This window comes from Ostrea edulis, chromosome 8 (assembly GCF_947568905.1).
Source record: "Ostrea edulis chromosome 8, xbOstEdul1.1, whole genome shotgun sequence".
In the NCBI taxonomy this organism is placed as follows: Eukaryota; Metazoa; Mollusca; class Bivalvia; order Ostreida; family Ostreidae; genus Ostrea; species Ostrea edulis.
Window position 1 is genome coordinate 20947114 of NC_079171.1, and position 26265 is coordinate 20973378.

A 26265-nucleotide genomic window follows, 5' to 3' on the forward strand; every position below is an offset into this window, starting at 1 on the left:
ATTGGTATAGATCTGTTGTTTTATATATCTAATATTTACTTGAACTTTGGGATTGATTTATCGTATTGTTTTGTAAATAACTTCGATACAAGCACATTCATCTATAATGCTACATATAACGTTAACGCCATTCCGTAGCTTGTAATGCTTAAGTACATTTTCAAGAATCATGCATATGACAAACAACACTCTTTAAGATACAATATTTTGTTTTATTACTGTACCCCTACCCTGCGTTTTATTTGGGATGTTTTTTCGCATTCGTGACCAAATAGGATATTTACTGCCATTTCGTGTTCATTGTGGCACATTTTCTCCTATGGGACATTGCATCCCATATTAAGTTTTAAAATGGGAGTTAAAATCCTATGGGAGAAAAACAAGAGGCCAACAGGCCTTATCAGTCACCTGAATACTAGTGAAAAAGTATCACTACTTCTATGGCCTATGCAATCTAGAAGAAAAAAATCCTGTTATGAATACCTAAGCTAAATTCTAATGTTCGGCAGCAGTATAAAACAAGATGTGTTCTTAAAACTTCACTGCCCTCAAAAGTGCATACACTGATGAAAGGCTTTAGATAATAGGTGTATTAACATTAAAACATCTGCAAGTATGCATTTAGATTTTATACAGTATCAGCAAATTTGCACATAAATACTATATACTAAGTTTGGCCCTACCCTGGGTTTGAACTCTTACTCTGGGGATCACCAAATTTACAATTTTGGTAAAGGAGTACCGGCTCTATCCATTTAGTTTCAATTTAGAATAAATAGCACTAAGGCCATGCCAATTTGTAATCTAGTTCGTCGGATTCGCCGCTTCTATTTGTAACAAATCCAAATTATAATATTATCAAAAAATAATATCCGCCCGCGTGTTCAAAAATATCCGTAAATATTTTTTTTAGTTTTTACAACAAGCGCACAAATAACCTTGATGTATATGCTGACAAATGACAGAAGCGCGGGCTCTCGAGAAATTTCCTAACAGGGTAATACGGTTAAGTTATTCATTATGTCTATCTTAATATGTACGATACTTCATAACACTGGATTGGAAGTTGTTCCTTATGCTGGAATCGAACTGGAAGCCGATGAAACTTTTGAAGCACTATTCGATGCCACTATTTAGAGAACATTGATAGCGTATGATTGATTGTTTGATTAGCCTATATATTGACTGAAGTCTCTCTTGAGAATATTTCACTCACATGAAGACGTTACTATTGCCGGTGAAGGGCTGCTAAATTTAGGCCTATGCTTAGCGCTTATGGCACTGAGGGATCTTTATCGTGCTACACCTGCTGTGACAAGGATCTCAGTTTTTGCAGTCCTATCTGAAGGACCGCCCCATTTATTCGCCTCTTACAACAAGCAAGGGGTACTGATCGATGACTATTTAAAACCGGACAGACAGTTAACGACAAATTCACAAAATTCAAGAAAATGCTCAAAGAGATGCAATGGATATTGCATTTGCAATGAATGTCAAAACTGGATGTGTCCCAAGCAATATGCATATCTCTGAATCGAAAGCTTGTAGAAATGAAACTTAAATAAAATTCTTCAAAAAGACCTTATCAGTTAATGTTGCAAAGTACATGTATTAAGTATGAAGAAAATAAGTCTTTGAAACTTGAAATACTTCTTATTTATTGTAAACTATATCAACAAAGTTGAAAAATATTAAGTTTATGTGGTAAACAAATGATATCTGATGATTTTAGATCTTTATTTTTAGGCACCCGCTTTTTAAAATCACACTTAATTCAATTAAAAATATTTATATTTCTTGTATTCGCTTGCCTCATAATTTTTATCTCCAAAATTAAAAATATTTGTAAAATAATTTCGCCCTCTCGCCTCACTTTTTTTGTTTGAAAATCCGAAGAACTATTTTACAAATTGGAGTGGCCTAAAGAAGATGTTATTTAAGTGTTTTATACATAAACACTATATAACAAGTTTGGCCCCGCCCTGGGGCCAGAACCCCTACCCTGGAGATCATGAAATTTACAATTTTGGTACAGGCCCTCCTGCTCTACATCACTATGCATTTAGTTTTTCTTACACGTGTGCATTTCTAGAGAAGATTTTTGAAAATTGGACAATGTTTACCCCGCCCCTAAGTCCCCAGGGGTGAAGGAGTTCTGAAATTTACAATTTATGTTCCCTTTATTCCAAATATGTTTCATACCAGATTTGAAAAGAATTGGAATTATAGTTATCAAGAAGTTAAAAATGTTCAAATGTTAACGCACGACGGACGAAAACCAATTACAATAGGTCACCTGAGTTTACTCAGGTGACCTAAAAATCCTATAAGATTTTTTCTCCCACGGGATCTTTAATGGGAGCACTGATGGGAGTGAAAATCCCACCAAACTCCAATGGGATTTTCTAAAATTTCATGTGAAATATCTTAAAAACTACAATAGTTACAAGTGTAAATTTTGGTGCATGTCTTATGAATATAAAATCTCATAATTTTTTAAAGGTTTATTTGTATCCTAATTTATAGAGTTGGCGAAACTTAATAATTTTTCGTGTCCAGAGTTAAATGTCGCACTGTTTATTGTTTTATAAATAACATTTATATTGGCACTGACTTATCAATACAATATATGAGATAAATATATTTAGAGTATTGCTTTATCATCATATAAATAACATTTCCTGTTTCGTTTATCATCGTTTCTGATCATTATTGGTTGTGTATCTGGTTTTTACTGGTCATTATTGGTTGTGTATCTGGTTTTTACTGGTCATTATTGGTTGTGTATCTGGTTTTTACTGGTCATTATTGGTTGTGTATCTGGTTTTTACTGATCATTATTGGTTGTATATCTAGGTACGTGTATGACGAAATCCCAGCTTTCATTCTAGGAGGAATTAATTAGCATTTCGAAAGTCGCTCTCGGCAGTATTACCATATCACTATTTTTAGACTTTTGTAGTCAAGTGATTTTGTGATTCACAGTTAAACTCTGGGTAGATAAGGAACTTTTGACAAGGAAGATAGAGTATTTATCAAATCAGTACGGAATACAATTGGACTGAGGTACGTACAGATTCTAGTATCTCTCAACATTACAACATGATTCATTTCATTTCTGTCTTAATTTTGACTCTTGTGTATTCTTGTGTATAATCTCTGATTGTTATTAAGCACTTGTCACGCAGGTATGTATAATAGTCACGATGTGTGAAGATCGCATTTATTTTCTTATTTTATTGAAACAAATTATTCGATTTATACAAAAACCATAAATGACTTTAACTCTGACAATTCATCACAAAAAAGGAAATATAAAAATCCATTTTTTGGGTTTTTTTTTTTTTTTGTTAACCTGATAAAGAGGAACATTTACCAACATTTATTTTGCGTTTTGACTGGTTTTGTTATTGTTTCTAAATTTAGAAAAGGGGATTTCCAATCTACGAACAACGAAGAGAATACACATGTTTTCTCATCAGCTCATGTTACAATTATAAATATAATCCAATCGTCATGATATCGTCTCTAAGATTTCTAGATTAAATAACATTTTTTACGGTAGATTCCGACCCAGTACCGTGCATATCCCTATCCAATCTATATATAAATATATAACGTGTGATTCATTGTAAATATACATGTACATGCCTATAAATATCTTTATCATTCATCGACTCGTGGCATTTTGAAACATTTTATACACCTAACACGTTATCATTTGGTATTTATACATGGCCTGCTATTTCTATAGACTCTACTCAACAGAAAGTGATTGATTACAAATAGCTTACCTCAACCTTTCAATAGCGATGTTCTATTAATAAATATTTCATCACGCGATCACGGGACACTACGGAAGCCCATTCGATTATATAAATCCACATTCCAATATGTCATTATTAAACGAGAAAATATGTCGTAATCTCGTCATTATGAGATAATCATCATATCAAATTTGATATTTTGATTAAAATCAAATCATTTCGTAGGTCCTAGTGTAATAAGGTATTGAGTATACACGAGAGAGAGAGAGAGAGAGAGAGAGAGAGAGAGAGAGAGAGAGAGAGAGAGAGAGAGATACAATGTATATACTAGTCCTATACTACTCCTATTAGTATACATACATATAATTAAAGAAAGTAAAAACAAAAGATGTATAAATTATTCTCTACAGAAATACCTAATTATGTACTACACGTATCATACACAGCCACACTAAGCATTGTGATAGTTATTATTAGCTTAAATCAATGGTGAAACGTGTTAAAGTTCATTAATTTATGGTGCTGAAGCTTACATTGATAAATTATATTATCTGTTATATCCAATTTATTGGACACCACAGAAGCGCACTACTTTGAAAATTGAAATGACAGATAGAATAAGCTACACGTATGTGTTGAAATTCACTTCAGTGACCACACTATTGTTGACTGGGAAAACTTCGCGAGAGAGGTTTTTCTTTTGTTTTAGAACAAGACAGTGAGGGGAGTGGTGGACCGGAAAAACACGTGGAGTTAGACGAGAATAAGTTTGGAAAAAGAAAGTACCACCGTGGTAAGAGAATAGATGGTGTTGGACAGTATAGAAAGGAAATCCAAAAAGTGTTTCTTTGAGGTAGTTGAAGATACTTTGATTCCTATTATCAAAAAATTGGTAGAACCCGGAACCGTAATCTTGTCTAACTGTTCAAGTTTAAAATCAGAGGGATTTGAACATTTAACAGTCAAAGTTTTAGTTATATCAATGCATGTTCTATAAATTCTTTTCATTTTGATTAGTAATTCTGTTGGTGTCGTCTAAATAAAAAAATTCTATAACATTGAAGGTCCGATTTGTCGGACAGCAGATTCTTTGTTTTCGCATTAAAATTCTATAGCTTTTAGAATTCCTGCACAAACTTGTGATAAAAACGCCACATAGGGGTGTATTCTGCATGGAAATGATGAAGACTCCACATAAGTACATTGTTTTAATTTTTCAAAGCAACATAATTAATAAAATACCCACAACTCTCACAAAAATAAATAATTCCGGATTGCTCTCGATTTAATTCAAAGTTTATATTCATCAACAGCACACCTTTCGATCCAAAAAATCGTTCGTGCAAAATTTATTTGTATTGATAGATTTTGATAGGCTACAGTCAGTTTCTGGATCGAAGGTCGTGTTTTATATTAATTATATGACTAAATTTGAAAAAAGTGGAGATTTCTGCAGAAAACCAGACCGATACCGGTTTTGTCTTGTATAGAATTCCACAAGCTGATGTTTTGGCGGGGAAATCTTGGCACGTCGCGATGGTATAAAGATTATATTATCAAATGATAACAATTTTATTTCAATTCATTCTACTTTATTTTTTAACACACCACAGGGCCGATATAGCTAAACATGGTCTTAGTTCTTTAGAAATAAAGAGATCGGAGGCTGTACACACCTTATTGAATCTAATATATGGAATATGCAGTTAAAAAAACGTCTACCAAAAACCGGGACACAAATGCAGCACTGCGATAGTTACCTTATTGAATACTGTATCCGGAAAAAAAGAAGTCGACTATAAATTTATATCTTTCTTTAACCTCATCAAACGAATTTACGTCTGCAAAAAAGACAACCATTGGCCACTCTGGCTAGTAACAGCAACAATGAAGACCAACTAAATGCCAGTGTGGATTTATTTGACGACTAATTAAGTTTTTCTTAAGAATTTTATTTCAGTGATTATTGGAGGCTGTCGCCTCAAGTCCCGTACGCTAAAGCGCAACTAGGCTTTTTTTCTCGATCAAACTTTGCTTATCCCTTCAATACAAAACAAAATGGCGACGACCATGATAGTTGATAAGTATTGACTCCGCACCACCTCACGTGCGGATGTGAAATCAAAATGGCGGCCGTACCTGGAAAGTGAAGTCTATCCGGATTTGAACCCCGACCTTCCACATGCAAGGCGAGCGCCCTACCTTTAGACCACCGCGGCAGTCCAAAGATCGGACGATCCGTCCTCATCCAATGATTCGGCGTCCGTCGTTACAAACATCGGACGACGAACGGCCGACGCCGGATGGGGACTGATGATAGCAATTGGTCTGAAGAGTAACCTAATAAAATTGGACTCGTTGAAATGGTGATCATCTCAAAGGATCCCGGTTTTAACAAAATACATACAAGGTAGTTTTAAAATACTGTTTTCGGAGAAGACCATTCTGTATTCAGCAAAGGTTTATGGGTGAAGTTTGAGTCTGGTAAAGCCAAGGGGAGAAAATATGCTCCAAACAAGGATTTTACACAGAGAAGTTAGTTCGCCTTTGACCCTAGGCCTTCATCTAGAAAATTGGTTCATGGCCAATACACACACTCCACCCTTGGGCACTCTACATGTATGGATGAGGTTTGAACCCTACTGGGCCGAGGGTAGAGCAGACATGCTCCAAAGATCTTACATGTATACATAAAGGTTTATTTACAGTGGCCTTTAATCTAGGAAAGTGGGTCAAGGTTACTGTACACTCTCTACCCATGGACAATCTATGGGTAAAGCTTTGATAAGACTTGCTCAAGGAAATAGGAATATTGTTCAAGACAAATGAAATCAGATGGAGGGATGGATGGTCTAATCATTGCAGGGTTTTCGCAGAGCCAACCCTTATAATTACCCAATTCCACAAAACGTCTAAATTTCAGATTCAGAGTGACGTCATTATCAAATATTAACAGTTCAAATCATTATCTATCATTTTTGAAAGCTTCAAGAAAATCGGCTGAGCCGTGCAAAATTTGTTTTTTGCAAAGTGCGTTACCGGTAATTTGGTCGATATTAACGCCTTTTGATTTTTTTTCAAAGTGCACTGACTTGGTCCCCAAAAAACGCATTAAAAATTATTCAAAGTGCATAATGTTTTTTAAAGTGCTACGTGACACAGCATCCCTATGGAAATCCAATTTGGAGGCCCAGACCTGCAGAGGCAGCATTTCACAGCAAGCCAAGGGGGTGGGGGGTGGGGGTGTATATACATGACTTGTACATGTACATGAGGCCAAGTATCTGGTTGGAATTTGATAACAATCTTTTAATAAATGTGTGCAATAGTTATGTTGTATCTATTGATATCATATACAACAGGTGATAAAACTTGACTATTACGAAGTCACTTGGAGCTCCCAAATTAAATGTTCCTTATGTAACAAAAATTATCCCTCTCCGTCCAAAGCGACAACTTAAGGGCAAAATTATGAATACACGTAGTTTCTTCTCTTCCAACACAATAATCGAAAACATATTGCACTATATGAATGACAAACAGGAAAACTGCTATATTGTAAACAATAGCCTGATTTCTAAACATAATGTTACCTAATTCTGAGCACTTCGTTTTCAAAATTTCCCTAAGATTGATTCATGACTAAAATCAAGGACTGAAGAAACGAACAGTCATATTTTATTTATTCAGCAATTATCGTCTGTAAGATCAAAATCAAGTATCGATAAACAACGGATTTTACAAATGCAATCGTAATCCGGCATGCTGAATTTACTTCATATCGAACATTTATTACCGGTATCTTGTCATTTAAATTTAGAAATTGGCTTACATCCGTAGATTCGCGAAAGCATTTCCACCACTTTACTCTCATTTTACTGCTACCCCAGGGTAGTTTATCGAAAAGGAAAGTATGTTTTTAAATTTATTTCACGAAATTTACTAACCAAGAAAGATTCTATTATAGCTTACGAACTTCACCTCTAATATGAAAAAAATATTAAAGGTTCAAGCAGTAACTCTCGAGCAAGCGTTTCGGAGTTTACTGGCAAATTCTATAAATTCATATATATAGATATATGTACTTATAAGAAAATTATTCGATTTATATATTAAAAGCAATAAATTATTTATAATTTTGATAATTCATCACAAAAAAAATGCAAGAAATATTTTTTTGTTAACCTGAAAACGACAAACATTACCTGACGAAGCTTTGTATTTTTGACTTTGTTATTGTTTCTAAATTTAGATAAGGGGATTTCCAATCCATTTGAAAACAAAGAGCAAATATTCATCTTCGTTATGTTACCGTTACGTGTATATCAATATAAAATTCAATCGTTACGATCGCGTTTCTAAGACGTACTATCATTTCTAGATGAAATGACATTTCTACGGTCGAACCAGTGACGTGCATATTCCTCCTAAATCTATATCATGTGACCTCATTACAAGTCTTATTATTTTTATCCTTTCTCGGCTCGATTATATACAACTCAACATATTGACATTGCTATTTTTTCATGGTCTGTTCGTTGTTTTCTTTTTAGACAATACTCAACAGAGAATGGTTTATTACATGTTACAAAAAGTCAACTGCTTACCCCAGCTTATCGATGGTGATGTTAGAACTATTAATAAATATTACATCATAGGATCACGCGACACCGACATTTTTTGTTAGAAATTAAAAAAACACGAAAGGCTTGTTTAATTTGCAAACGTAGATATTTTCAAATACATATTACATGTGTCTTTGATTCGACAAACAATGGGTGCGATATTTATCATTCATTCACAGGGACATCTTATCCATTTTCATTTAAATTTAGTATGACCTAAAAATAGTCACCGATTAAAAATTCACCTTAGTTCCAAGAACAGATCGAATTTCCCTATCTAAAAGGCGTTAAACATCTCCTAAAGAAGTCCAACGTAGTCCAATTCTTTCAAATTTGATTTAATAACTTTTATAGACGAAAATAATCCAACCTGTCTACGACTCCAGCAAGGACGCTAAATTCCGGTTTTCGGAAACTCTCGGGAGTGTTTATACGTGGAATGAAAAACTCTGTTTTTGTTTATTGTTGTCGTTGTTTTGGGGGTGGGGTGGATCCAGGAATTGCGGTTACGGAGGGCACCACTTTATGAGGCAGGGGGTCTGGGGGCGAAACCCTGGTGGGGGCCCAGGGGGCGAAGCCCCCGGAAACTCCTCGATTTTACAGATTTTATAGGGCTTGAAATATATCTCCTATTTGGTCTTCTATACTATTTTCTATCATTTTTTATATGGTGAAATTAATAAAATGACGCAAATTTTAAGGGTTTTTGAAAAAAAAATTAAGTTCTCCCAATAAAGTAATTCAAGAAATCAATAGATTTTGTCATTTATCCGGGAGTGAAAGAAATTATTGCTTCTTACATTGTTTAGTAACTTTTTCTAAACAAGATACCATGATTTACCTCAAATTTTAAGGGGGGGGGGGGCGCCGACTGCGCCCCCTTAAATCTGCCACTGGGGTGGGACAAATGACGGTTACGGGAATTTTTTTCTGAGGTAGGTAATATTCTTTATATCAGCCTAATCACAAAGACAAAAAGTACAAAATAACTACTTTCACTCAAAAAATGGTTAACTACTATGTATTTTGGAATTAGACAATTCAAAAGAGGTGGGGTGGGGGTAACTGGAACATATCGAACTCAAAAGAATGATAAATGCGCACATTAAAATCTATAAAAAGACAAAAGGCCTATGGGCCTTATTGTTCACCTGAGCATTAGTTAAAAGTATCACTTGGATTGAAATAATCCATTACAGTTTCTTACAATTACAATTAATGATTACACATGTCTGACAGGTAGCACTTTCAGTTTATCATCCAAGGCCATACAAAAAGAAACCATGTTGTTTTTCAATTGTAATATTGGGTCAGAAGCCAGGTAAGATATTTTTTAATTTAGAAATATTTGTTTAAATGAGTAAACAGCTCATGTGGTTTAAGTGAAAAGAAAACGGACTCATTGATTGTGTAAACGTCTGTCTTTAGTTTCCATCTGTGATATATATTATCTAGCTATTTTTATTAAAATGTCACAAAGCAGTTTGTTAATGTTTGTTTGATCAGATCAAGTTTAACAAAAATACACTTTGGGTTAGTGCTCAGACAAAAACTATGGTCAGTCAGTTTTTAGGTTTGTTTTGTCTGGCTCTCCGTGTGGATTGATTGATTGATTGATTGATTGATTGTATTTTGCTTAACGTCTCGCTTGAGAATTTTTCACTTATATGGAGACGTCACCAAGACCGGTGAAGGGCTTCAAATTTAGGCATATACTCGGCGCTTACGACCATTGAACAGGGAGGGTTCTTTAGCGTGCCACACCTACTGTGACCCGGGACATCCGTTTTTAAGGTCATCTCCGAGGACCCGTGACATTCACACCTTATGCCGAGCGTTTGACGATGGAACTGTCATTACCTGTTTTAACGATTTAGGTCTGTCGACTCAATGTGGAAAATCACTTACATGTACACTGTCAGTAATAAATAGGTAACCAAACAAATTTTCTCTTCAACTTTCAACATAATTCTAAATGACTTTACCACAAGCACAGCAGGGTCACTTTATCCGTTTTGGTCTTTTTGTTGCTGTCATGTTCATTTTAAATTCCTTTTGTGTTCCTGAGACTAGAACTTCTCTTCTTACATCCTGACATTTCCTTTTTGGTCTACTACATTTGTCTCTGATCCCTGTGTTGATACTTAAGCAGTCAACCAACTTACTCACCAATCCGTGCTTTGATTGAACAGGATTAAATTGATAGTACTCACAAAGTCTGTTAGTTCTGTTTTTGTAAAAAGGGTTTTATCCGAAAGAAGCTGAGTCTATAGTCTTTTCTGTGATGCCTTTTATCAGCAGTGTTGTCATCCGCAAGTGATTTGAAACTGAGCAATCCTTTCTTTTGTAGCACTGTGTGCATTTTTATTTGTTTTCTTGTAGCTTCATGTTTTTCGTTGCTATCGGAAATATTTCCTTAGTTGAGCTACACTTGTCGTGAGGTAGTGTGAATTAACATCCCCCAACAGAATATTTTGATGTGCTTTGCTGTTTATGCTTGAAAACAGTTCACTCAAATGTCTGGGAAATATTTTCCATTGAGCAATAAATATTCTGAAAGCATCCGTTCTCATATTAGGAATGTCTAGAATAACAATGTTTCTCTCAGTCTGCATTTTCTCTAATCAATGCTCTAAAAACAAAGGGGGAAAGTTGAATGCATCATCTGTGATGTGCGTTAGTGCTGTACCAGTATGTTTCATTAAGTGTTTCTACAAATGCAAAACGTTCTAGAATACCTTTCTCCAAAACAGCACAGCATAGTCAAATAGATCCTTCTCCGCTGTTAATGCGTTCACCAGCGTGTTTTTCTTGACATCATATGCATTTGTAATAATTCTCCATATTCCCCGGTGTCGTAAAGAGGACAGGCACCAGCCATATAGATACCCAACCTGGCCTTTTCCTGCACAGATTCCGAGAATTGTACTTGGAAATTTTAGGATTCCATCATCTTTTATTGACTTTGCATGCTCTTGGGTTATTTGTTTCCATATGAAAGTGGCAAGCTTAAAGGTGACAGTGTAGTGCACATCTTAGGTTCCTTAGACTGCGAAACAACTGTTTGTGGACAAGGTCTCTATATGTGTCAAATGTGGTGATGTCCTGAGACTCTTTATAAACAATTTTATTGCTCACAATCTCTACTGAATGAATAGTGTCACAATCTCTACTGATTGAATAGTGTCACAATCTCTACTGATTGAATAGTGTCACAATCTCTACTGATTGAATAGTGTCACAATCTCTACTGATTGAATAGTGTCACAATCTCTACTGATTGAATAGTGTCACAATCTCTACTGATTGAATAGTGTCACAATTTGATTTTTAAAGCCTATCACACAAAGCACTTCTGAATTGTTCAGAACAATTCTGATCAGTCATCAGCCAGTCTAATGTCTCATTTTCATTCAGTTGGATGTCTGTCTGTTGAACATTATGTTGGAGAATGTGCAATATGTTATGAACTTTTAAATTGGGTGATATATGTAGATGGTGTTCCATTTCAGTTTCCTTGGGGTTTAGTATATGCTTCTAACCATTCTATTACTAACTCATTGTCATCATCATGAACATTATTATGATAATCGCTGCAATTAACAAAAACTAAATCCTGTCATTATTCATATGTTTTGTAGATTCCTCTCCCTCCAAAGATCTTTCCTCCTTCAGTTTTTTTTGTATGTTTTCCGCCACACTTAACAATTTTTCAGTTATCTAGTGGCGCCCAGTTTTTAATGGTGGAAGAGTTCTAGAACCCAGATACAATGTACCTGGGAAGAGACCACCGACCTTCCGAAAGTAAACTGGGAAACTTTCTCACTTACCGGCGCGAGCGGGATTTGAACTCGCGCCGACAGAGGTGAGAGGCCGTGTGATTTTGAGCCCGATGCTCTAACCACTCGGCCCTTCCTCCTTCAGTGTATTGACTTTAATACCCAATCAACTTTTTAGATCCAAAGGAGCTTGAAGTGTTTGACGACAAAGAAGAACGTTGTTCTTGATGAGCAATTTCCCAGAGATTCGCTGTGGAAATTATGGTATCTTACATGTATTTATCACAAAGAACAGTTTCCAGATTTGTTAGTCTTGGCTAGGTTACATATAGCTGGGTATGAAAGAGAACTATCGGCACAACACAAAATTGAGAAACGGGTAAACTATTGGTACACAGTCAAAGTTAGTAAGAGTAAGAGAGCGCCCCTTGGAAAGAAAGGTATGTAAAAAAGACTCTTATTGATTGGCAAAAGCAAGACATAGAAAAGTTTATGTTTTATCTATGAACAGCTATATCTCAGTTGATGAGTCTCATAAATTCTAGTCATAACTAGATGTATTTTTCATCAAATAAACAATCGATTAACAGAATTCTTTGCTTTTTTATTTGGACCCATTGTGTTTTTAAACGGGGCTATTTGAACAGTTTTCAAAAATGAATCACTGCTGTTGCCATATCTTTTTTCGACACCAACATTTGGTCCTGTCCAGTTATATTAGGAAATTCAGGTTGATTGCAGCATGAGAAGTCACTCACGTGAACATTGATCAGTCCTTCCCAGGATAAGTTTATTATGGAGGAGGGAGGGTTCAAGATAAGTCTTCGTGAAAAAATCAACACCCTCAATCCTTTTTTTTTGGGGGGGGGAGGCTTACTTACCTGCTTACAGCTACATGTACAACGAGTTGCTCGTATTCGAACATGCCCTTTCATTCAATTTCCGTACGGTTTAATGTCATTCTCGAACACTTGTGTATGGTGATGGCAAATGAAAGTTGAAGGAGAATTTTCACATTCCAAAGGATCAAATTTAGAGAATGAGAATAGTCTGATGCTTACTTCACCTAATATTTTTAACTTAACTTTCACATACCAATAATCATCCATCATTTTTGAAAGAAATCCCCGTAGACAATTGTATTTATATTGGCTCTTAACATCCTCATTTTTGTATATTTTCTCTTCTCCTGTAAATGAAAAAAAATTCTACATGTTACATTTACTGTTAGCAAAGATGTGCATAATTTCCTTGATATGATATAATTGCACATATTACACACGTATCAGAGCAATTATTCTCGATAATATCCATGTTATTGATATACATGTATGAAGGATTGTACTAAATTTAGACGTAGATGATGCAAGGGTTCCAACATTCTCGTTTAAAGTCAGCATTTCGCAAATTCTATGGGCGTTATAACGATCTAGTTTTTGATTGCAACATATCATTTGGTCAAATGCTGTCTGATGCGTTTCATATAGATTGTTAGGTTTTAACTACGGATAACTCCGTTTACACAATCAAGATATAGGCCCACGACGAGTGTGATCGGTCGACAGGGGATGCTTACTCCTCTTAGGCACCAGGTCCTACCTCTGGTGTATCCAGGGGGTCCGTGTTTGCCCAACTATCTCCTTTGTAATGCTTGTAAGAGTTATGAGATGGATCACTGTTCGTTATCTTCACCTTTCATGAAGATGGGAAAATGTGTGTCAAAGACAACTTAGACAGCTATAGAATGGAATTTATTGGCAATGTCCAGGGTTGTATAAATGCCCCTAGTGTTGAATAGTTACTCCCAAGCTTGTTTTTATATTTAAAAGTCTTCCGAAGTCACAGAGTACATAATGATTAAGCAGACCATGTACAGTACATGTATACACTGAGGTCACATTGAAAGACGCCAACAACGCTGAATCCCAGATACTTGTCAATGCTTTGAGAGTGAAAAAAAAAAATGACGGTCATGTATCATCTGTGAATTATTTTAAAGAAAGCTTTATATTGGGTACATCAGTGTAACGACTCGTAAAAAGAAGTTAGCAACACCTCAATCCGTATGCTTAGAAGATGTATCAAAGTCAAAGAAAACTACATCAGAAGATAGAATAAGATCTAGATCCTGTATTGGTGTCTTTGGGTGGTTGTGTACTCTTACCACTTAGGCAACTTGTCAGAGAAATTTAAGGGACAGTTCCACTAAGAAAAACACCACCAAGGTTTTATGAGTGGCAAAGTTTTTAAATTAATATTACAAACATTCCTCCAACTGCACCACCTGTAATGTAAACATTACTTACGGCACAGTGTGAAGCGTTCAATGTTTCTGATAAGAGACAAAGAAGGTGGTACCAAGACACAATGAAAGAGTGTCGGGACTTGTGGCCAATGAGTCCAGTCTTGTGACGATTTGAAAAACTGTGGCATCTTGATGTACAAAAATGGTGTTAGACAGGGAACTGGAATGAATGCAGACGTATTCATGAGTCACGAATACAGCAAAACTTAATGATGAATTGTAGAGGAAAACAAACACAACACACTGGTTAGATAGACACGGGGGAGGAAGGCAATGACATAAGATTAACAACGTCGAAGTCCATGGAAATGAATTAGCCACATATACTTGCCAAGCCTCCTTCGTGGTTTCACCAGTTTTCGATTTCCAGTCGCTCATTACCCCAAAAATGGAATCTCAGTAAGCGAAATATATTCATCATATATGATATATCTGAATTGAGTAGTTGGGGGATTCAAGGTAACATACATCCATCAAAATGGGGAAGCACAGGACGGGGAGTTTATTAAACTGCATTTCAAAGATGCAAGAGACAACAATTTCTGCAGTTTGAATGTTGTCAATGAAAGGTGAAGATAACGATCAGTGATCAATCTCATAACTCCCATAAGCAATATAAAATGGATAATTGGGCAAACACGGACCTCTGGACACACAATCCAACACAAAAATTTACACACTCTCAATATTTCACACGCTGCATAAAAAGCTACGAAAAGCAATTCTATGTAGTGGTTTCGAATAATTCCTCCATCAAACAACTTCCGAAAGGTTCAACCATTATAACATTGAGCCAGGTGATTACTGCAGCCAATTCGGATAACCACATAAATTAGAGAAGTTCATTAAAAGTTGAGCATATCTCATATGCACACACACTCAGCTGACAAAATGCGGATCACTTGGCGGAAGAAGTCCTCAAAGAGGATATGCTGCATTTAATGAAAGATTATCTGAGATCCTTAACAAAAGGACAAGAATTAAATAGGCAGTATAATTACTTCAGCAAACCAGTTTACTTATATCAGTTTTTAGGAACAAAGATCTAATCATAAGCATATTTGAACAATGGATATTTTCATCAACTTCCTTTTCGAAACTGGTTTAGATCTAGGAAGGATTATGGTCAAAGAAAAGCAATGTAAAGCCAAGTTACAAATGTTTATATTGCAGACATACTTCTAACCTTCAAAGAAATTACAAAACAGCACCTTAGGAATGTTCAAGTATCTGGAATGTACCCCTCTCGCTTTCACTCGGATATAATAGAAAACAATTTCTGTCAGGTAAGATGGCTAAGCAATGGGAACACCCAGTATCATCTTGGGACAGTCTTCTGTGTCCAGGGGAGGGAATCCATATTATCATCCGATCGTTTCAATTTGACCAAGGGAAGAGAAGAAAATGGCAGAAATGCACATTGTGCAATGAGGAAAAATACGGAAAAAAGATTCAACATCGATGCGATCGATATTATTGTATATGACAGATCTTCACAAGTCAAGGGCTATTGATTGGTTACCTCGCACAAAACCTTGACATCAGTTGGGCTCATTAGACCATTATGCAATCCAATGAAATCACTGCATCTTGTTATGGTGTACATGGATGCAAATGACGAGATCTCAAACTGCTGTATTGATAAACATGCGCAATTGTAATATTTACACCACTAATTACGTTTATTGATAATATATCAAGTTTGGAAACCTTTTGGCTTAAGACAATATTGCTTAAACGATTGAAATAGTGCCGGCTTATCATATATAGATAAACCGTGTTATTTCATGCATGTAGTAGTCTTATGGGTTATGAAAACAACGACCATTCTTATAAGTAATTCCATATCACACTTCCCCTTCTTTTCATTACGAACGACAGATATTATTAGTAGTCCCCCTTCTTATTACTTTCGGAGCATGCGCGTCATTTACTTCCTTTTCTGTCTCAGCATCCAACTTGGGTACAGGCAAAAAATATCGAAAAATACAATCGTGCAACATCGACGTTCTTTAAAAGAAATAAGTTATCAAATTCAACAGAAAAGATGCTGAGGGCAAAATCTCAACGGGCATCGAAATTCAGAAGCCCATACGCTACACAACCGGCGTCCCGTGTGTCTTCAAAAAGTGTATTGGCTCGGGGGGGGGGGGGGACAAGCCATGATATCGGACAAGCGTCCACAGCGGGACAATCTACAAGGGTTACTCAACCCCCATCTACCACTTCCTCATCGTCGGTGCGGACAACACAATTAGATGGGGGATCTCTTCAACAGTCGCTCGGTATTAACATTCCCTCTGTACCAGTGAATGCGAGTCCTGTTGTTAATATCGTGCCCGTCGCGGATGTGGCATCATCATCAGGGGCATCAATCAATCAAGGTACGGATGCTAATTTCGATATATGTACCCCTAGTCCATTTAACAGTGTGGCTTCTCCATTAGGAGCTCATGTCTCCCTGAATCTCAGAGAGAAAATTTGGAACAATGAATATGTGCATTTAAGTAAATTATTCCTTCAAGACCCCTGTTCAGAGAATCAAAACCAAATTGTTTTTGAAGTGGGTGTTTTCCTACTCAAACCTAAGAATAAGGAAAGAAAGTTAGCAAATTTTTCTCAATGGCTGGATGCATTTTTCATCTATGCATCAATTTACCTACAAACAAGAGGTACTGTGAGCAATGCTCACTAAGAATACCCCCGCTTACCCCAATCTCCCAAAGGGTGTTGGTAATAGGTATAAACTACCTCTTTTCTGAGTGTAAAAAACAAATGGCATGACAAACTGAACCATATTGCTACTTCGATGTCCAGTGCGCGTGACCTTTGACCTTTTGACCCCAAAATCGATAGGGAACATCTTCATCCCATGGGTAGTCCATATGTATGATATGGTGACGGTAGGTGGAAAGGATAATGCTTTAGAGCCCGGAAACCATTGCGTTTACAGACGGACGGACGGACGGACAACACGATTCCAGTATACCCCCCCCCCCAACTTGTTGCGGGGGGTATAAAAACACCCATTACAAACCATTCCTCTTATAAGATACATCTCTACAATTAAAAGGGGGCGTCCAGCAATAATTTAGGTTGGTTGGACTACGATGTGCAATTTCGTTTAAAGAAATCTGTTGACGCCTCCCTAAGTTGGGGATCAATTGATGCTGAGATTTGGATGTTTTACATGCAGTCAGCACACTTTAACAAAACCCAGCAAATCACTCCAACCAACCATAAGTTTAATCTAAAATGTTATAATTTCAATTCTGAGGGTTCTTGTCAGAAACAATATTGTAAATATCTCCATCAGTGCATTAAATGTAATGCACCCCACCCATCAATCAACTGTCATAAATTTAGTCAGTCTTCTCAAACTCCCCGGAATCCCCAGGCTCGTTCAAATCCAAATAACTATGGTACCAATGTTTTTCAGGAACCAGCAACAGCAAAATGATGGACAACAAAATACCAGGTAGTTTGTGGTACAAGTTATGGGACATTGGATATTCTCCTATCAAAACTCAAAACTTGGATTTATTACTTAAAAATTATCCTTTGAAGCACATTGCAACAACTCTATCTATTGGTTTCAAGAATGGTTTTTCCTTACAGTATTCAGGTTTAAGAAAAAACGTAGAAGTAAAAGAACATGATTTCAGCTCAAGAACATGCTTTCGAACTCCAGCAAAAAATATCCAAAGAAGTTGACCTAGGTAAAGTTTTAGGCCCCTTCCCGTATCCCCCCATTTCAAATTTGAGATGTAATCCTATCGGTATTCTCCCTAAAAAACAAGGTGGGTGGCGATTGATTTCTAATTTGTTATAACCAATTGGTGATAGTATTAATGATCATATTGATGAACAATATTGTTCGGCGTCATATGCTACATTTGATGAAGCTGTATCATTAACTCAGGAGTTTGGAGTGGGTGCATTAATGGCTAAAATGGATATATCTAGTGCATTCAGGTTATTGCCAGTTTGTCCAGAAGATTTTTGTTTGTTAGGTTTCAAGTTTTTGAATTCATATTATATTGACAAATGTTTGCCAATGGGTTGTTCAATTTCGTGTTCATTATTCGAAATGTTCTCATCATTCATTCATTGGGATTGCAGCAAAGATCTAATTCAAGAGGAATAACTCACTATTTGGATGATTTTTTTGTTGATAGGAAAACCAAACACCCAAGAATGTAGTTTGTTGATGTCACAATTGGTTGAGTTGGCTGAATTTTTAGGAATCCCACTAGCACCGGAAAAAAAACCCTCAAGGTCCGTGTACACGTCTTTGTTTTCTGGGTTTAGGCATTGACACGATATCAAGAACAATATTCATTCCTGATGAAAAAGTTAGTGAATTGTTGGAAAAAATTTCCCTGGTCATGCGTTGCAAAAAAGTTACTCTTAAAGAATTACAGTCATTAGCTGGTTCACTAGCATTTGTAGTCAAGGCTCTACCTTCAGGGAGAACATTTTGTGGGCGTATTTATGGTGCACTAGCAGGAGGGAAAAACCTTTTCACTTCATTAGGATTTCAAATGAGATTAGAAAGGATTTAGAAATGTGGATAGCATTTTTGTCAAATTTTAATGGGTTGACAACTTTTCCATCTTTGTCTTGGCAGGATGATGACACACTTGAATTTTATACAGATAGTTCTGGTTCTAAGGGATGTGGAGTTATTTTCGGAAATGAATGGTGTTCATTGGCCTGGCCTTCACATTGGTCTGATCACATGATCAAAGAGATAACATTTTTGGAATTAGTCTTAGGGATCCATATTTGGGCAGAACAACTCAAATCAAAGAAATTACTGCTGCATATTGTCAACCTAGCATTAGTTCACGTCATCAACAAAAAATCGTCAAAAAGTAAAAACGTTATGGTTTTGCTTCGAGCTTTAGTCTTGCATACACTTCGTTTTAATATTCAGGTCAGATCAACTCATGTGGCAGGAAAATACAACGATATAGCAGATGCTATTTCTCGTTTTCAGCGGGCAAGATTTCGACAGTTGGCTCCATCAGCAGAGAAGTTTCCTTCCCCAATTCCTACTCAATTTTGGGAAATCATTCAGCTACTATAGATCAGCTATTAGAAGCGAGCATATCTGAAAATTCAAGTAAAGTTTATAAACAAGGTATTAAGGCATTCATCAATTTTAGGATACATGCTTCTCTTGATGATTTGTGGCCACCCCCTTTAGTTCATGTTGTAAATTTTATAGCTTTTATGAAGGAATCAGGTCTGGCACATTCAACAGCAAAATGTTATATGAGTGGTTTAAGTTACATGGTTGGGAAAATCCAACTGAATGCTTTTTGGTTCGAAAGTTGATGGTTGGTTTTAAGAGAACTCGGGAAGTTGTGGATTATAGGCAACCCATTACATTATCTTTGCTTACACAAATAATCAAAATCATTCCTGTGTTGACTTACTCTTCGTATGAATCCCAATTATTTCAGTCAGCATTCCTTCTTGCATTTTCGCTTTATTGAGGGTGAGTGAAGTAGTGTCATTGGAAAGAAATCATATTGAAATATTTGAAGACCAAATCTGTGTTTTAATTCAGTGTTCCAAAACTGACCAGTTTGGGAAGGGTAATTCCGTTAGAATAGTGAAAAATCTAGATTCTTTGGTGTTGTTTGAAATGTTACAACAATTTACTGATCTCCGTCGAAGCATTCAAGGGAAGCAGTTGTTTGCACATTACAATGCTAAGCCCTTAACTCAATATCAAATTTCATGTATGCTACATAAATCATTGAAATTTCTAGATATACCTAGCAATTCCTACAAATCTCATTCGTTTCGTATTGGTGGGGCAACTTATTTGTACCTCAAGGGTGTTTCAGAACTACAGATTAAACAAATGGGTAGGTGGAATTCGTCTGCCTTTAAATCCTATATTAGACCATAAATTTCAATTTCACTTAAACATTTTCAGACTCTGTGTGGATCATTGGTTCATCAATTGTTCACTGGGCACAGCAATATGCAGAAAACACCAATCAGTTAGACCTTGGTTTGAAGCAGTTTGCTATCATATGGAATGGTAAAAGGGGGATGGTTTGGGAGAATTTGTCTTCAGTTGTTGCAAGAATGTCGAAATCTCATAGCCCTCCATTTATTTTGATTCTACATTGTGGAGGTAATAACATAGGCGATCCTCAAAATACCCTTAAAGGCATCCAAAAATTCATGAAACTTACGTTAGCACAATTAGGTAAAAATCTGCCAAAATACACTAATTGTATGGTCCCATATTTTACCTCGCGGCAATTGGAGAAAGTCATTGTCAAATTTTGAAGGTGAAAAAGCAAAAAAGAGAATTAATAGTGCAATTGCAACTTTCGTTCTAAACCAACTTCATGGTGCCTCCATTAAATACCCTGATATTCAGGTATCTTACAAGAGGCTATTTAGAATGGATTGGGTACACTTGTCAGATCTAGGAAATAGTGTTCTCATCAACTCTTGGAAAAATGCTATCGTGCAATTCGTCACTACATCTACTCGAACTTATCCTTGAATGAATTTTTACATATACTGGCGAGTCATGGTCAGTTTTCAGAAATTGTCATCTATCTATCTTAAATCTATATACATCGTGCCAATTATTTTGGTATATCTGGCACACGTACATTATGACATTCATGTGCATATTAAATCTGGGCATCAATTGGTGTACATAGAAGCTATGATATATATATATCTATTTGGCTGACATTGTGTACATGGTAAATACAAGCTAAAAAAATATATATCTAGTGAATGCAAAATTGCTGCCTTTTAGTATTGGCGGATGGTTCCCATGACTGAGTCCTGGGATCCATTTGGCATAATTTTGATTAAAATATTGTCTCCGGTGTGTACTGTCTTTTCCAGGCTCATCGGATAAAGATAATATTTTATTTCATAATTGTGTATTTTACATCTGATATATGCCGCCATATTGTATGTTCGGCGCATGATATGTATCTATAAACATGTACCACATCTTATCTGATGCACATGTATCGTATTTGTCCACAGCTCTGTCAGTATCTGTTATATTGCAATTTTGATTAAACCGCCATGACAATATCGCCAAACAAATACAATTTTATTTTTATCACAAATAATTAGGTCGGAAATCTGTATCAAATTTTGTCTGTTGTCTGTTTACTCTGTAATTTGTTAATTATTTAGAACTTAAGTCCTGAAATAATGCCGGTTTATCATATATAGATAAACCGTGTTATTTCATGCATATAGTAGTCTTATGGGTTATGAAAACAACGACAACTCTAATAAGTAATTCCACAGCACACACACCCTTCTTTTTATTACGAACGACATATATTATTAGTAGTCCCCCCTTCTTATTACTTTCGGAGCATGCACGTCATTTACTTCCTTTTCTGTCTCAGCATCCAACTTGGGTACAGGCAAAAAATACCCCTCCCTCCCAATCCCATAATAGTTGTAGATTCTTTTTTTTCGGCTTGTGTTTTTCTTTTACAGCGTCATGGCCATGGAAAGCTATGTCTGCTCATTACAACATAACTTAATTGGAATGTGTCGTTGGACGGCGTTGATGGAACAGTGAATATCTTGGCAGTGTTCATTAACTATTGACTTGAATTTGTGACGTACATATGTATAATTTAGATTAAAATATTGTCTCCGGTATGTACTGCCTTTTCCAGGCTCATCGGATAAAGATAATATTTTGTTTCATAATTGTGTATTTTACATCTGATATATGCTGCCATATTGTATGTTCGGCGCATGATATGTATCTATATACACGTAGCATATCTTATCTGATGCACATGTATCATATTTGTCCACAGCTCTGTCAGTATCTGTTATATTGCAATTTTGATTAAACGGCCATGACAATATCGCCAAACAAATACAATTTTATTTTTATCACAAATAATTAGGTCGGAAATCTGTATCAAATTTTGTCTGTTGTCTGTTTACTTTGTAATTTGCTAATTATTTAGAACATAGGTCCTGAAATAAACTGTAGGTATCAATACACGTGTTTTTATTTGAATCTCTCGTTTCACGTTGTTATAAATAGAACCGCATGCATTCTCATTGGTTCCCACTCTCTTGGGGAAACAACCAGAACGAGCCCAACTTTTTGATAGTCACTGATGTCAAGGGTTAGCGCGAGGTAACAAATCAATAACCCTTGACTTGTGAAGATGATGACACAAGACTGTTATGCTGAAGTACCAGTAGGAAATTAAACATACTCTTGTACATGACAAAAGCTATAAAACACCCTTGATTCACTGTAAAGTGTAGAAAAATATTTAACAGAACGATGCGAAGATCATTCAATGATAATGAAGTGTACAAAATTCCGAGGAGGAGAAATGTTCACAAGCTATTTTACACCCTCCACACCTCTTACATCCATCCAAACTTTAATGATAACAATTGGATTCTCCTGCCTCGATAATATGCACATCTGCACATGGCAATGAATTTGAAATAAATCGGATAAACCATAGAAGTGTTCACAAGCTATTCTACACCCTCCACAGATTCACCTTGATATAACCTTTATGAATATACATATGTAATAGGATCCTCACGTCCCGACAGTATGCACATTTACAAATTGCAATGAAGCATTGTATAAAACTTTAAGTCTATCGGATAAGCCATACAGACGGAGAAGCGTTCACAAGATTTTGTCATAGACGGACGGATATAAAGTACAAAAACACTGTCTTTCCCTGGAGGAGGGGAGACAGAATTTAAAGAATTAATTGTAAAACCTGGCAATTTCATGGATAGACTTACGAAGTTAACTTCTTTCTGCCTAAAGACATGTTTCAAATTGACATGGTAAAAAAACTTCTGAAGTCTACCCTTCTCAATACTTCTGCTAGGGTCGTCATAATTTAGGTTCGGTACTGGTGGAGGCTGAAAGAAATCTCTCAAAATGACATAAAAGGCAAATAAATAACTGATTATTAATGACATTTTTCACATAATACTACAAACCGCTCTATAAAAATCAGTTTACTTCAATAGAAATGTTTGAATAATAATTGTTAAGAGTAAATCCCCGAGAAAACCACGCAAAATACCAAAAATCGTCCAAAAGGGTAGTAGCAAGACAAGAATTTTTTGTTGCTTAATATTTTCTTCATATGTGTTAAAGTCAGAATAGTGTCCCGTGGATTGCAGTACCCTTTCCTTCGGATGAGACCGCAAAAACCGAGGTCTCGTGTCACAGCAGGTGTGGCACGATAGAGATCCCTCCCTGCTCAATGGCCATAAGCGCCGAGCATAGGCCTAAATTTTGCAGCCCTTCACCGGCAGTGGTGGCGTGTCCATACGAGTGAAATATTCTCGAGAGGGACGTTAAACGATATTCAATCAATCAATCATCCTAAAATTTCCCAATCCAGCATCTATGTTTAGTAACAGCTCATTTGCATAATAGTAGCAATTCATAACAAATTTATGAGGATTATATGCACAATTTGGTTGACTCTGAAATGATTTATTACAATGCTTTTATTTTGAAATTCTGTTTGTTTGGTTTTTTTTTAATAAAAATGTGTTAACAACACAAGAAATACTGTGAAAAATTGACATCATCAATGACGCTATCTTTAGGCCTGTAAATGATGTTTTCTTCGCTGCAATGGTAAAAATAAAAAAGGAGGGCATGGGTGAAGTGAAACAAAGTAATTAGCAGCCAAGACTTGGATAGTTTATATGACAGTGGTGTTTTCAGTTGTGAAAGTCCCAAAACACTTCAACAGAAGGTGTTCTTTAAACTCATGTTGTTTTTTTGTAACCGGGGCAGGGAAAACCTGCAAAACATGTTGCGAAATGATTACGTCATTCGACAAGATCCTGATGGAGGCGGTTTCTTGCCAGTTCTGTTTCCAGACTTACGAAGAACCATAGGGGTGGAAATACAACATACGATGATCAGGAAGGTGGCAGAATGTGTGAACAACCTGGAATTGCATGGTTCACATTTACAGTAGATCTGTTTAACAAGGGGCCCAGGGGCCTTATAGGTCACCTGAGTATCATGTAACAACCTTCCAATGTTTGAATTAGGTTTGTGTTTAAATATAAGAATTTTACTTTTGGATGGAAGAAACATTGAATAGCTATGTGGTCATGAAGTACATGTGTCATTTTTATGTTCAATCAATAATCCTTTTTAAAAAACCTAGGTCTGAGACATCATAAAGAAAAGGGTTATTTACTCCTTAAATAAAACCAATATACATAATAATTTCATGTCTGTCAAGCAAAGGGTTCTTAAAGTATTGAGTAGTTGTAGATATTCCTATTATTCAGTTTACTTTGTGATTTTATTAGCTACAATGGTCATCTTCTCCGAAAGGAACCAGTTTTTTTTTTTAAATTACACTCATTTTGATGGTTTTTGCCCCACTCCTCAGGCCCCAGGGAGGCAGGGACCACGAATTTCACAATTGTTGTTCCCCTCCACCCACAGATGCTATATGCCAAAATTGGTTGAAATTGGTTCAGGGGTTTCAGAGAAGAAGCTGAAAATGTTTAAATGTTAACGTACGACGAACGACGACGGACAAAAACAGAAGATTTTCAAAGAAATATTGCATTTTCACTATATAATCAATCAGCCCCGCCTTTGCACCAGAAACCCTGACCCAGGGGCCATACATTTCAGTTTTGAAAGAAGCATCCTTGATCATCATTATCATACTATTAGTTTGTCTACTTAATTCCCAGCAGCAGAGGAGAAGATTTTCAAAGAAATAAAATGCATTTTCACTATATGATCAATAGGGCCCCACCCTAATACCAGAACCCCTGTCCCAGGGGCCATGAATTTCACAATTTTGAAAGAGGCATCCTTGCTCATCATAACCATGCTATTGGTTTGTCTACTTAATACCCAAGGACAGAGAAGAAGATTTTCAAAGAAATAATGCATTTTCACTATATGACTTATAGAGCCTCACCCTAGCACCAGAACCCCTGATCCAGGGGCCATGAATTTCACAATTTTTAAAGAGGCATCCTTGCTGATCATTACCATGCTATTAGTTTGTCTACTTAATACCCAGAGACAGAGAAGAAGACTTTCAAAGAATTTCTACATTTTCACTATATGACCAATAGAGCCCCACCCTAACACACCAGAACCCCTGATCTAGGGGCCATGAATTTCACAATTTTTAAAGAGGCATCCTTGCTGATCATTACCATGCTATTAGTTTGTCTACTTAATACCCAGAGACAGAGAAGAAGATTTTCAAAGAATTTCTACATTTTCACTATATGACCAATAGAGCCCCACCCTAACACAAGAACCCCTGCCCCAGGGGCCATGAATTTCACAATTTTGGTAGAGGGCTCAACGCTCATTATAATTATGCCCACAGTTTGGCTTCTTGATGTCCAGGAGTAAAGAAGATTTTTTAAAATTACACTCATTTTGATGGTTTTTGCCCCACCCCTCGTGCCCCAGGGGGGAAGGGACCACGAATTTCACAATTTTTGTTCCCCTCTACCCACAGATGCTATATGCCAAAATTGGTTGAAATTGGTTCAGAGGTTTCAGAGAAGAAGCTGAAAATGTTCAAATGTTAACGCACGACGAACGACGACGGACAAAAACAGATAGCAATAGGTCACCTGAATGATTCAGGTGACCTAAAAATTCAATTAGTACATAGATGTGCACATATTACTAATTTATATTACAAATCGTATTTTCCTCTATGAATCAACCAATTTCAGCGCGCGACACAATCCGT

General features: G+C 36.3%; 1 protein-coding gene, 1 long non-coding RNA gene and 1 pseudogene across 6 annotated transcripts in view; 2 read left to right on the plus strand and 1 right to left on the minus strand.

Annotated features, from left to right (window-relative positions):
- Positions 1-11029, minus strand: part of LOC125662318 (uncharacterized) — a 28349-nt gene extending 17320 nt beyond the window's left edge. Inside the window, exon 1 of one of the 5 annotated variants that reach the window (XM_056147129.1) lies at positions 8375-11029. Coding sequence is in view for 1 of the 5 variants with exons in the window: in XM_056147128.1 (XP_056003103.1) it covers positions 7973-8065 (93 nt within the window). In the remaining 4 variants the exon portion in view is untranslated. Of the gene's footprint in view, positions 1-3794; positions 4382-7972 lie in introns of those variants that run through there. The other 4 variants (XM_056147128.1, XM_048894487.2, XM_048894486.2 and 1 more) reach the window with 4 other exon arrangements.
- On the plus strand, positions 2795-8802 carry LOC130049455 (uncharacterized). Its single transcript, XR_008797962.1, has 2 exons — positions 2795-3066; positions 4477-8802. It is a non-coding gene; the product is annotated as an uncharacterized LOC130049455 (long non-coding RNA).
- LOC125662920 (uncharacterized) lies at positions 9676-22383 on the plus strand (annotated as a pseudogene).
- Positions 22384-26265: the final 3882 nt, after the last annotated feature.